The 14,711-nt window shown below is 44.0% G+C and overlaps 1 protein-coding gene across 1 annotated transcript in view; it reads left to right on the top strand.

Moving 5' to 3' along the window:
* Nucleotides 1–778: 778 nt before the first annotated feature.
* The window catches only part of LOC144763938 (fucolectin-1-like), a 95,690-nt gene continuing 81,757 nt past the window's right edge, over nt 779–14,711 (top strand). Inside the window, exons 1-2 of the mRNA XM_078649983.1 lie at nt 779–886; nt 10,929–10,996. Of these exons, the coding sequence (XP_078506109.1) occupies nt 816–886; nt 10,929–10,996 (139 nt within the window). The 5' untranslated portion in view covers nt 779–815. The remainder of the gene's footprint in view (nt 887–10,928; nt 10,997–14,711) is intronic.

Genomic DNA, 14,711 nt, shown 5'->3' with positions numbered 1-14,711 from the left:
AGTGGCGGACACTATGGATTGCAGTGTAGAGGTGGACAAAATGGGTACCAGCTTCCGGAGTTGCCTGTGCACTCCCACACAGGAACCTACCACCGCGAGACTTGGGGGGGCCATAGATAGATTAGCGTCAATCTTCAGGCCTAGACTTTTTACCACTGTTCCGGGAGTTGGCATAGTTGCTAATTCTGGAGGCCAGAACAGCTCACACCAAGGATTTTCTTGATTGGTAATAACCAGCACCTCCGTTTTCTCTTTATACTTATACTTTATACTTATGATCTGTATTCTTTGCTGCTAGTCATACTGATATTATATTTCATGTATTTTGCCCAAATAATTCGTTCTCATATGAAGCCTTAAACCCCCGGCCCGTGTCTATCATTCCTATTGAGACTTTTACAGTCGCCTTTCTCTACTGGGTCTTACAAGAGATAGAGGCAGGTCCAATCAAGTGGAGCAGCTTTGGCGCTGACACAAGCAAACGGAAAACTTGACAGCTGTGAAACCCTTGTTTAATCTTCTGCCTCGGCATCCTCTATGCGTGCAGGACACATTTTCGGCTCATCAGCGTTTAAAGGATGCCTCTTTCACCGGCAACAATAAATGTGCCAAGAGTCCAACTGATGACGTTAGAAAGCCGAAGAAGGTTGGGGTCATATCACAGGGTTTCCTGGATTAGAGGTTTTTGGACATTTACTGCAAGGAAGTGATTTTCATTATTTACTTGTGAAGCAACTCTTTATAATGCCAGGTCAGCATAGGATTTGATCGCTCATTGGCTGACTGGGGGTACTTATATCCCCGCTCTCGGTCGGATGAGAGCTCAGTGCGAACCAAGACATCTCCTCATCTGGATACCGCAAGAGACAGACGCTTCAAAGAACAGGTAAGAATTGTGACATAACAACAATGGTTGAAATGAGGAGAAAAGGGGTGCATTCAACGGAACATCAGTCGTACCGCAATAAAGGTTTGCACCCCCAAGTGCACATTTGGTGGGTCTTAAATGACATGCTTGTTCTGTATTGTTGTACATTTACTTTTTAACACTAACTTAGCACTTTATTTTGAAGCACTTTCAAAAAACGTCGTAAGAGAGTTCAATAAATATGGGTAAGGACTAGAAACGTACATGACAAGAATGAAAACAAGCACTTGCAATGCCAATAGATGTCGCTCACAAAATGTATAATTACCAGCATTTTGCCAGTGCGGGCAGTACAGCAATGGTGGATTTCTTTGGTTTTCTTATTAATACTACAGTGCTTGTTTGCTTTATTAGATTGTTTTCGTTAATATATGAATTTATTCTGCGCTACTACCTCAAAGGTTTATTTATCACCCTAAAACCTGCCTACTCACTCATGCAAAATATATAAAATACGTTGTAATGTATAAGCACATCTCTCGTTTCTGTTAAGGGCACAGTTTCTGAGTGTGTGCCTGATCCCCACATGCTTTGGTATGACAGTTCAGCTGTCCCCAAAACACTGTATTCGCTCCAAAGCAGCGCATACCACAACCGCAGCACGTGCCCCCGCTCACAGGTCCCCGTAGCAGCCTGAGCTAGAAAGAAGGGACACCCTATGTATGCATCTGCCGGGTGCTCCCCATCCCTCCAACATCACTCTGATTTTAATTACATCATTTAAAACCTTTTCTGCAATAAGAGCTACTTATGTTCAATGAACATCATAGCGAGCTACTAATAACTGTAGTGTGGTAATAGTGATCAAATCAGCCAAGATTACATTAGTGGCGACCCAGGCAAGATTACCAGCAGTGATCACCTCAGTGCACCAGGCAGGGTTACCAGCAGGAATGGGAAAAAGGCTTTTAGGATTTACAATGAGTCTATATAGTTAATAAATGACAGCCATAGCTGTAATTCCCCTGGCACCAAGGTAATAATATTAGTAATAAGTATCCCAATGTATCCCTGTGATATCAGCTTTTAATATATTAAATATCGTTTGTAAATCCAACAATTGTTTTCCTAACATCAGGTTATGTGTTGTGAAAATACACACATGTTTGTCTCGGGTACACGTTTTTCAATTTTGGGAAAGGAATTAATTCAACCTAGCAAAAACGTTTAATTTAGTAGACTGGACTGCAAACAAGAGAGCTACCTAGAAGCAGCTGGAAGCTACTCATTGGAGATGCCTGGTTCGCAGCGTCAAAGGGCTGCTGGTATGCAACCAGTTTGTCTCAGCAGAACAGTGTCCCCCTCACTGCCATTAATTCGGTGTTCCCTGCCAACCCCTGGCTGCGCCTCACCGAACTCTCCATCATGCAACCATTCTAGCTGCAAAATGTACCTCTCTCAGTAGCACATTGGTAAACTATGGCTCCCTCCCTGTGGTAGTATCTCTCCTATGAGATCAGGTTGTACATGATAACCAGCGTCCACAGGATGTCCTGAAGGTTCACACTACAGGCGCAGGAAGTAGAGGTGCAATGCCCAAAAGAAGCATGCTGGAGGGCAGAAGGTGAATGAGCAATAAAGAAACCTTTAAATGTTGTGTATGTCTTTGAGCACAGCAAATTTGACAAGATAAAGGTAAAATCTTAGGGGATGTCTCCTGACAAACGAAGCTGATGTTTACTTTTCTTTCTCTGACTGCAAAAAGAGAAGATGTAAAAGTGAAATATGTGCATTTTTGCTTTGGTGCAGGGAGTGAAAGGAAAGGCTGTAGGATGTCAATTTGGTTTCCAACACATAACAACATTTACACACATGTAAATGAACTATGCAATTTAAAAAATATATCTGCAATTAGGAAAGCACACATGAAGAAAAATGTTTGCAGTTCTGAAGTAGAATGTAAATAAAGATTCTATTAGGATCAAAAGAAATCAAGAAACTTTGGTTGGTGATGCACATATGATAAATATTCACTGAAATCCAATTTCCACACATTATCCTTTGTGCATTTTACTGTTTGATTATTAACACCGTATGACTGTTACATGTTCAGTAGGCATTTCAACGTAAAATGTGCTGTCTGTCCGTGACAGTGTATACCTCACCAGTGATACAAAATGCACCACTGGCTACATACCATGGGGCAGATTTACAAGAAACTGACCCATCTGTAGATGAGTCGGTTTCCCTGCGCCAGCCTGCAAAACCCTTGCGCCACCATGGATGCGCTATATTTACAATACGGCGCACCATGGTGCCAGGATTGACAGATGCATCAGAAATTTTGACACATCTGTTGGCGCAAAAGTCACGCATTGCTGTAGTCGTGTCACAAGCATGATGCAACTCCAGGAATCATGGGACGGCCTATTCCTCATACACTGCGTCACTCCTTACGCCTGCTCCAAGCAGGCGTAGGGTTTTGACATAGCGGCGTACTAGAAGTGGCGCAATGCAATCTTGTAGATTTCACTGTGTCACTTCTACGAGGCTTTCCTTCCTGGGAACGCCCACCCTGCACACATTATACCTGACGCAGGAATAATGTGACGCAGGGCTTTACAACGTGATGCATCTCCTTAGATGCATCACGTTGTAAATGGGGCGCATTGTTTACGTCGCCGCTGCTTCACAAAAAGTGACATAATGGCGGTGCAAATGTGTTGCCAGAGGCTTGTAAATCTGCCTCCACATCTTTACCAAGATCCTGCTCAATAGCGTTTGTTCATTTGCTACACTTGTTCTTTGTGTGACGCTTGGATTTTTAAAATCCCTATGACTTGAGTGGTGTAACATTGATGGCAGCACCCCCACTGAAAAGTGTTTTAGTACCATTGGTTCACACACAGACATGCACGATCCAAGCTTTTCTGTGTCTCTGGGACTGCTACTTGAGCCTCCGAGTCATGTGCTAAACAGGGACGTCGCTACCAATGGTGCAGACGGTGCAATGAACCGGGGCCCAGAGGTGTAAGGGGACCAACTACAGCAGCCCCTGAGCCCTCGGAGAGCAGCTAAATAACCATGCTGGAGTGCCAAAGGTGCAACTGCATTAAAGGAGACTTTAAACTTTGCTTTTACCCTGTCACATCTGCTACACTTTCAAAGACAAAGGTGAAATGTCTGTTTAGTCTTCTGACAAATTGCTGCTTATTCCTTTAACACGGAGACTGGTGTTACTTTTCTTTCACTCATGACAAAGTTTGCTGATTTTGTAAAGCGAACTATGTAATGATCTTGCTGGTATGAAAGGGAAGGGAAGGTAATACAAATGTTTCAAAATAAATAAACATTTAGGAAAGCACAAATGAAGCACTCTTTTTAATTTCTGAAGTGCAATGGAAACAAAGATTGTATTTGAATCAAAACAAATCAAGACATTTGACTTGGCGATGCACAGATGGTGATGCACAAATGACAAATATTTGCTGAAACCAAATTTATGCACATTATTCTTTGTGCGCATATAGTTTTATCAGTAAAACTGTATGTTTGTAAAAATGTAGTGGTCATATCAAAGGAAAATGGGTGTCTGTTAACAACAGTGGCTACAACACCAAACCTTAGTAATATATATGTGACAGTGTGCTCCTAAATGTAACACCAGCTACATACTACACAGTTACCACTCCCCTACTAAATGGACATGGGACATTAGTGACACCTGCCCTTTGTGTGATGCTTGGATTTTTCAGACTCCATTTAAGTTCACAGCCTACTAAGGCCACATGATTTCTTACAGCACAGGGAACTTGCTGTTAGCTCAGTCTGATTACCTCAGCAGCAGGATTCAGACTCCAAGTACAAAATCTACTGAAGCACCTGTCGAGGCACTACAAAGGCTTCATTCTGCGTGCACTCAATGGCCGAGCAGTGCTCATGCTCACTTTTGTAAATGCAGAGAGCGCCATTGGGCCATGGCTACCTGATGCCAGCAGAGGTCAGAGACGTTATGTCCATGCTGCTGGGTTTCTTCTAAAGACGAGACAGTCACAGTAATCACTGCTTTCGGCCTGACAGGTGGAGGACAAACTATGGCAGTTAGTAAAAGAGACTGGGCCGATGAATGATTGGGGCGTTGTTTGTTTCAAGTTATGCTAAAAATGCACAGGGAACTTTAAAACAGCTTCCTGGTGCCAGCAGTGAACAATCCTGCCTTATTAAAAACAAAAGTAGGAATAGTTATCCATTTGACACCCATTGAAACCATCCACAGTCACAGAAAACAGGATGTTGCTCCCGAGAGCGAGACACTAAGAGAAGGGGAACTAGAGTAACTGTTATGCAGTGCACTGTGGTAGAAATCGGTGAGCCAACAAATTAACAGGGAGAGGAAAGGGTCTGTCTTGGTACTAAAAGCCCAGGAACGAGCTGTACGAAGGGAACATGGAAATCAAGCAAAGGATATTATACAGAAATATGATAGAGTGTCTTAAAAATTCAAAAAAGTATATTTCTTTGACAAAACTTTGATCAGATTATATCACTGTATTGAGAGGCTTTTACTAAAAACGATAGTTTGTAAACATGAACATAGAAACATTCATGCCCCCACTCCAACAACAATACCATTATTATCTGAGTGGCAAGTTAGTTGTCTTGTGCACCCTTCCTTTGAGCTATATTCTTATTTTACATGGAGCAACAATATAGTCCATTAAGTCAAACGCAAGAGAGATTATTGTGCACCACATATCCTTAGGAATGTCATGGTTTTATCAAAAGCAGAAAGGAAAACAATAGGAGGCATAATAAACTAAAATAGTTGCCTAGAATGACACAATTTGATACAGGATTGATCCCAGTTTTTCTGGTTTTACACTGTGTAATTCAGTCACTAGATGGGGATCCCTCCCTCACTCCTGTTTGACATCAAAGTTTAATGGTTTGTTTTGAATTCTTGGTGCATAAGGGTAGAGTTTAGCAGCAGCAGAAGCACAATAAAGCAATGGTGTAATGAAACTTGAGGGGGCCCGCCCTAAGAGATATGCTGATGGGAGTCTAACCACATGCCTCCACACTCCTAAAAATCCAGTAAATATATCTATATATATATTTGTGGGATGAAATATAGTTAAGATATAGGATTGTCAACAGTGAAACCAGCAGACCTAACTTCTATTTATTATGCATGTATTTTGTTCTTGGGTACACAAACAGGAAAATAAATATTTTACTGAAAAACAATTTTAAAAAGTCCAATTTAAAATCCATTACATCTTTAACAGCAACATACCATTTGAATATAAATGAATTCTTTATCTAACTTAGAACCATTAAATGTTGGATTTCCGTCCCTGCGATACACAAAGTCATAGGGTTTGCAACCACAACAGCCAAATGGCTTTATAATAGGCACTAAACCCATTTTGCAATTCAGTAAAACCTTATAGACTCACCTTTGAGCAATAATACTCTTAAAGCCGCCTAGCATTATCACATCTGCCCAATAAAATCATGAATTTGGTCCTGTTCCTCACAGGCCCATAGACAATGCTTTGGTGTCACAAACTCTCTTTTTATACATTCGAGAAGGATTTTATTTAGGAAACTAAAATTGCAATGCTGCTGAACATTCCTGTTATTCCAGTATGAACACACAACGTACTTTGTGGAAAAATGAAGGAAAAGACTTTCATGCTGTACAAGAAATCATCCATTAGACCCAATACAGTGACGTCACATTTTTCTATTTCAGGTGTGAGCAGATAATGCATTGTATTCTGGTACTTTTAGTCCTGTCTATAATGGGAACATCAAAACAACAAGAACCAGGTTGCAAAAAAAGATACATCTAACAAAAGAGAGGTTGTGATCTCTGCTTTACAGTACTGCAACGTAAAATGGTTATTTAAATATTGAATTCACTGAATCTTTTTACGTAACGCAAAGGCAATCTGCTTTGTAGACTACTTTGGTCTAAAAATAAAATACACAAAGCGCTTGGAAATTTTTAAGTTAAGCTTGTTGCTTTCGTTTTTCAATGTTGTGCCTTTATTGGTATATATTTGTCAATTATTTTTAAAATATATGTATTGAATGTTGCTTTTAACTTTTGCCTGACTCCATATTCGAAGCATGCCCAACTGAAACAAGAACTCTTGGGTTGCATCTAGATCCTTTAATTGAAGCATTCAGAAATAACATGCATTGACTGGCATTTAATATCCTGGCTAGTATTTTATCCCTTATCAATTCATGCCTTTAACAGTTAATGTAGGATGAAAACACTTTAAAATATGTTTTAGCTGCCCTAATGGCCCCTGACTCTTAACTTAAGTAAACAAAGATGGAAAGACAATGTTAAATGAATACATATTATTTCATATGAAGTTCTATTTAAAAATCATCGCAGGCCTTGAAACATGAAGAGAGAGCTGGCATTTTCATATGGAAAAGGTAGCAACCCTACCTCTGTTACAGTCATTTCTGTGGTGCCTCCTCCCCTCTAAGAGGGGCATTGCTCTGTCGAGAATACTCTCCTTCAATGGGCCACACCCACTCATGTAAGGTGCCTGGCAGGCTAGGACTGAAGAGAAACGAATCAGTTATTCTGTTTCTTTTCAGTCCTGGGTCTGCGTGGTGTCAGCTCAGCGTATGCTAGACACTGCTGCTGCTTTAAAGCGACACGCTGCACAGACATGCTGAGGGGGCCCCAACCGCATCCCAGGGGATGTGTGGGTGTCTGTTACGCCCCTGCAAGAAAGTGCAGTGTATTTTGGGCTGGAGGACTCAATAGGAACTTGAGCTGAACCAGAGGTTAGCATCTGGCTCGAACCTTCATTGGGCCACCCACCTCTGTTCTTTATTATGAGTAGTCTGTGTCTGAAACAAGCTTAGATGCTGCTGCCAGTATGATACCTGTTTTGAATGTGTGGCTGTCTTAGCCTGTTGACCATCTTGTTCCTGTGCTGCATGTGAGGGGAGCTTGCACTGTTCCCAAATGCTTCATGCTCAACATTGTGTGTGTGTGTGTGTGTGTGTCTTGGATAGCTGCTGCAGATGCTGTCCATATTCTGTGTACCTAAGGGAAGCTTACATTGTTTCTGACCAGATAGAGATGTGTTCTATGGGTGTGAGGGAAGCGTGCATTCCTGCCCGGCACCGTACCTGTTTTGCTTGTTGGAAATCTTGCAATACGTGCAGGTCAAGTTTGCACTCATACACCCAGTGCTGTTCCTTACACTTGTACCAAATCTGAAATCCTGTTTGTTCAATGTATTAAGGGAGGTATTAAATGGTGCTTCATAGTGCCACACTTGTGCCATGCCTTCAAAGGACACTTACAGTGGCCTTCCAATCCCACATTTGTTCCATGTCTTTGATTGAAGCTTCTACTGTCCTTGAGTACCATACTGTTCCATGCCCTTGAAGGAAGCTTGCAATGGCCCTGCAGTTCCACATTTGTTCCATGTCTTTAAATGAAGCTTGCACTGGCTAGCCATGCGGTACCACACTTGTTCCATGTCTTAGAAGCAAGGTTGCACTGGCCTTGAGTACCACACGTGTTCCATGCCTTTAAAGAACGCTTGTACTGACCCTGCAGTACTACATGTGTTCCATGTTTTTGAATGAACCTTGCACTTGTCCTGCAATACCACACTTTCTCAGTGTCTTCCAGAGAACATTGTGATTCTCTTGACCAGTGCTGTGTGTCTTATGCATGTGAACCAAGCAGCCCGTGTACTCCTGCTCCCTGTGCTCTATTTTTCTGTGTTTTGCTCTAACAAAAAGACTGTTTTAGCTGTCTCATCAGCCTCATATTTTTGTACAAATAATGCATAATCTTGCTTCGAGAAAATGGGCTTTGGGCATGCCCCCTTTCAGTTGTCCATTAGAAAGAATGTCATTAACATATTAGCTCAGCTCTTCAGAACAGCATACATACAATTTGGTAGGGGATCAACTCTCTTCTGCCATTTGCTTGGTTGTCAATGTTTGGCTCTGCCTCGTAGACAATCGCTGATTTGTAGGATGACAGGTAGTCTGAGTATACGTTATTTGCTTACTTATTCAGTGTTACTCTGCATCCAGAGGAGTCTGTCGTCCGGAGGAATTTCCTTCAGCTCATCCCCTAGCAGCCCATGCAAATGCAGATTAGTGCTAATTGAGTAATGAGAGCACCAGCAGGGGTTCTGCTATTGCTACTGGACCACTGCTTTCTTATGCAGGGCAACAGGCATCACTGCTGTAAGCTTCACAACCATGCCACCATTTTGAAGCGGTATTCTGTATATTCTGAAGACATTTTCCCTGTTCAAAGAAGACAGACCAGAGTGAAGCTTGACGTTTAAATGTTATATTGAAGCACATGCTCGCCACCTTTAGTTGCCAGTTTTTTGTATTTCTTCATTTATTTTAGTAGGTGGTTGTACTGCAAAAACAACAACCACCTTGCTTATTAGAAGGTAAGTGGGAACATTTTTGAGCCAAGTCTCTTCCCCTCTAAAAATAGGTGATTAGATAACCTCAGTGGACATGCAGGCTTCAATGTAGCTTACCTCAACAGCTTTTAATTGTACCAGTTGCCCGATGTAGCAGATACTCAACCTGTGCCTCCTATGTCACCATCTATCCAAATGCTGCTCCTTCTTAGTGAGCAGTGTACCTATGTGTGAGCAGTGTGCTTGTGTGCATGCAGTATAGCCACCATGTTTAGTGAGTGCATTATGAAAGGTGAGCCAGTGAGGCTTCGGGATTAACATTGTCTTTTGTGAGTGTAGGGTAAGTGGCCTACAGTTGAAAGTTGTGCCTTTGTAAGTGCTGAGTGAGGAATATGCCAGTGTGAGTGCATCATGAGGGATCTGCCTATGTGAGGGCAGCAGTGAATTTGGGGTCCCTGCATGGTGTGTCTTTGTGCTCATGCACTTTACAAGGCTTAAACCTATTGGCTTTGTTAATGTGTTTTAGGGATATGGTGTTGACTTGCAGAAATACAGTGAAGAGTACAATAATATGAGAATGGTAGTGAGTTTTGATACAGCAGATGCTGTCAAAGGAGGTGTTAGGGGCAGCTGACAAACTGAGATGGCACCCTAGTAAGGGGCCCTAGTTACTTTTCTTGCACTATGACTGGGCTGCCTGGATTGTACATTGCCACCCATATCTGTGCGGTCTGGTGTGCATTACTGCCAGTAGCGTAGCTACGCAGCCAGGAACATGTGAGGCACTGCATTGTGGGCAACCCATAAAAACTAAGACACCACTTACAGATGTGTGCTATACAAATACTGGTTAAAAGGCATTGCATAACCATTGGCCTATAACTAGCCTACGCCAGCATTTCAAGATCCTGGACAGGACATGAAAAACTTTGTGGAGGAACTAGACCATTGTCAAATATAGCTTGCCCCAGTCATCCCGGCTGGACTGGCTACCTAGATCAGCTTTTACAAAAATGTTTACACAAGTCCACTGTGGAAAAGGACGCAGCAAGAAAGGATACAAGTGGCCATGGTTCTGTTATTGTAGCCCATAGTGCTCTGAAAGCAGCCCATTGGGAAAACCCAGAGCGGCAGAACCGCCACTCTGCCTGCCGGCCATGCCATAGGCACCTCTATGATCAGGAAAGGTGGAAGGGCTGTCAGCACCCCAGGGACAAATGGTCCATGCTGAAATACTGTGCTCTTTACTGCCCCCTGCTGGTGGTGCATTACCTTGCCATATGGATGCACCAGCGCTGGCGGGGTTGAAAGATGAACTGATGACCCCAGATGAAGGACGGTTGCCTCTGCTAATCCTCCTAGAATTGTCTGTGTCCTTTAACACAGTGTTTTAAAATAATGTGTATAACGGAACTGAACTTTAATAGACTAGTGATATTTTCTTCTATGGGCATTGTTCAACCAAGACAAACATGCTATATTTTTATTTTATTTTGGGGGTACGGGTGGTTTGTGTCTTATCAGTATGTCACAGATTCCCCGAACAGAGGATGCTGTTCTGTTTCTGACTTTTTCATGTTTTAGAGGTTATCAGCATTTTGTATTTCTGTTGACAGGATGAAAGCTTTACTCCAGGTCATCTTCGCCTGCTTGATGCTGGTTGTCAGTGCCTCTGACTGCAAAGGTAATATGAAAATCATTTAGTAGATCATACGTGTGTTTTCAAGATAAAGATTTTTTTTTCTTTTCCCAGTTCTATCTGGAATTCAACTTTTACTTTACCATTTCGCGAAGCAGCTGAGTCAGACTTTCTTAACCTCTAGCCAATTCAGTACAAACATGTTCTTCCGGGTTAGAATCCCAGGCAAGGAAAGAGATGTGTATGGACTTTCTCAATTGGGGACATTCTGTAGAGACACAAAGAGGCCTGACCTGAAGATGCGTCCTCACTTACTGTCGCAGAACAGACCCAAACAATTCACAGACAGTAAAATGAGGTGAATCTTAGAGGTTGAAAATATAAAGTGTAATTCCAGATAGTGGCATCTACTCCTCCCACATGCAGGAAACCCCCGCGTAAATAGGGAGTGGGTCACGCAGCTCCCCTCTCTGGGCTGATTTCTGGCCCCTGGGAGCCCTTCTCCTGGGATCCTGCCACATTAAGAAGGGGGAAAGGTGCACACAGTCCCCTCCCTGGGATAATATTAGCCCCAGGACCTCAGCCTCAGGCGCCTATTTACTTCCTGGGCCGATTTTGTCTCCAGGGATCCCATCTCCTGGGACCTTATTCTGAAAGTTTAGGGAAACATGCAGCCTCCCTCCATGGGCCAATATTGACCCTGGTGCCCCATTCCCCGGACTGTATCCACTCAATAATTGGGACGGGGGCCACGCAGCTCCCCTCCCAATGGCAATTTCGGCTCCAGGGACCCTGCCCGGGGCCCATGCAAAAGCGGGTGTGTGCCTTGGAGCCTACCAAGGGTACAAATGCCATCATTGTTGGAGGCTGCGGGGGTGCTTCATTGCTTCCACATGTCCAGTCGGCTACCCACCTCCAGGGGAAGCCAGCATTGCTCCCTCCCACAGGGAGCAGCTAAAGATGCTGCTCCCTGCCAGCGGGAATCATTTTTTCATCTGATCCCCTGCCCGCCTCACAACAGATAGGGATACCAATGAAAAGTCTGCTTCCACACACAGAAAGAGCAAAAACAAGGAAAAGTAAAGGTATTTCTCCTTGTTGCGCCACTCTTACCTCTCCCCAGGGGAGGCGTTAGTTTTCGGGGCTGCCTCAGATTTACAGATCTTTGTAAATCTGGAGCAGTGTTAAAAATCCATGGGTGTTGCGTGGGAACAGCCACTGCAACACCCATTGCACACCCCTTTAATGCAGAAAACTGCTTTGGGGAGGACCATATTTACAAGCTGGCATTAGGCCACGCAAAGTGGCTAGCGCCACCTTGTTAATATGGAGCACGGCATAGCGCTACCAGAGCGTTGCAAAACGTGATGATTAGTGTCCTTGTAAATCTGCCGCTTAGTGTTTGCTTTTGCTTGGAAGGATGTTTGAAATTGCTCCCGCCAAGTAACAGTGACCACAGGTGGGCACCACAGGCATAGCTGTAGCCGGCCTGGGAGGATGGGGCTCCAAGGGCCATTATTGGCTCTGTGAAGGGTCCAGGTGGCCCCCACACCATTTAATGCATGGCCTGGCGTTGAGGAAGGGGAGTTGCATCACACTGCAGCCACCCCTGGGGCTGGTTAAATTTTTGTTTTGGGGGGGGCTCTAACGCCGCCCCAAGCCCCGAGGACCGCAACCCCACAGAGCTCAAATTAATTTTGATTGCGTGGGTGGCACACTCCCCCCCCCGCAGCCCCGGGGACCACCACCCCGGGGCTTTTAAAAAAAAAAATACCCTGTGAGGGGGGGGCTAAAGTCCCCCCACATGCCCGGGGACCGCCACCTCCACGGGGCTCTAAATATTTAGTTTTGGGGTTCGTGATGGACCTCCCCAGCCCTGGGGACCACAACCCCCCGGAGCTTTGAAAATGTGGAAGGGGGGCCGCGCGGCCCCCCTCCTGGATCCAATGATGGCCCTGGGGACCGCCACCCCCCAGGGCCGGCTCCTGCAGTGTCCCGGGGTGCCTACCCCCCGGGACACTGTAATTTGCAGAGTGTTGTAAAAATGGGCATGGCCTCTCAGCACCTCTCTGCAACGCAGCACCCTGGCGCATACTGGAGTTACCTGGTGGGCTAGTTGGCCCCCAGGGACCCACGGGATTGAGGAGGAATTGATTCTGTAATTTAAAATGCGCCACAGGGCGTGTTTGCAGACATGTCACCCCAGGCCACGCCCCCTTATTTCACCACTGTGCAAACGCGCCCCGGTGCATGTTTTAAGTTGGGGAATTCATTCTCTTTCAATACTGAGGGTCCCTGAGGGCCAACTAGCCCAACAGGTATCTCCAGTATGCGCCAAGGAGCTGTGTTGCAGACAGGTGTTCAGAGGCCACGCCCCTTTTTACACCTCTCTGGAACGCAGCTCTGTGGCACTTACTGGAGGTACCTAGTGGGCTAGTTTGGCCCAAGGGACCTAATCTCCCAACCTAAAATAGCCACAGGGCGTGTTTGCACGCGTCAGCTCAGCCACCCCCTCCCTTCACCAGTGTGCAAACGGGCCCTGTGGTGCGTTTTAAGAGGTAGTTTTAATCCCCCGCCCTATTATATACTAGGGGCTTACAGAGGAGGTCATGCTAATTAACCCCTTCCATGCTCATGACGGAACGGTTCCGTCATCAGCGTCGGTGCTCCGGTGCTGATGACGGAACATTTCCGTCATGAGTCAATGTGATTTATGACCCTTCAGCACTGCAGCGAAATTCGCGCAGCACCGAAGGGGTTAATAGGGGTACCCCAACGCATAGTGTTCCCTAGTGTATATAGGTGTTTAAACTGTATTCTAAGTGTGTTTTAGCATAGAACTGGCTCTAGGACTAGTAAGTCAGAGTCAGTTACCACCAGTACCCATCTGAAAATGTTGAGGGTACAGGATGATTTTACAACAAGGCCTCTTTCTGCTCCTCTGTTTGTTATTTCTGCATGTCTTCCTTCTTCCTGCACTTTTCTTCGTCTTTGAGGACTTCTGTTGCTTCTTTCTGCATTTCTTTTTCTTCTTTCTGTGTGTTTTTTCTTCTTTCTTCACATGTCCTACCTCTGTAGGCATGGTTAGAAACTAGCATTTACAAAAGATTTGAAATTCACCTAAAAAAACATAGGTTTCAATTACGTTAAAGTTAGAAATTAGCATTTAAAAAAACTTCGAAATTCACTGAAATAATCATAGGTTTCAAGCACGTTATAGTTAGGAATTAGCATTTAAAAAACCTTAGAAATTCACAGAAAAAACCATATGTTTCAGGGGCGCTATAGTTATCTGGACTTTTCACTCGTTCAGCTGACTATAACTTGCGCGCCCGCAATGCACTGCTGATGATGTCACATATTACATCACTCATGACATGGTCAGTGACATCACTCATGGCATCACTCATGACATCTCAAATGACATCACGATGACAGCACTGATGACATCATCCTTGTGATAGAGTGGCAGACTTCCTCTCACCCTGATATAACCTTTGATACACACATTCAAAAATAGAAACTACAATTTTCAAAAAAATTGACATACCAATACCAGTTACAACGACCTATTCAGTAATTCCAAGATCTACATACACATCCACTCATTCACCAACAGTCCTATATAGTCACTCATACATGTACTCACTCATCATATGTACTCATACACCTATACATCCTGTTACACACCACCACTCATTCATAGAGTTACTTACACACATGGTCACTCATGCTAATAAAGAATATAAAATCCATTTAC

This window comes from Lissotriton helveticus, chromosome 6 (genome assembly GCF_964261635.1).
Source record: "Lissotriton helveticus chromosome 6, aLisHel1.1, whole genome shotgun sequence".
Lineage (NCBI taxonomy): Eukaryota > Metazoa > Chordata > Amphibia > Caudata > Salamandridae > Lissotriton > Lissotriton helveticus.
This window is presented reverse-complemented; position numbering and strand designations above follow the sequence as displayed.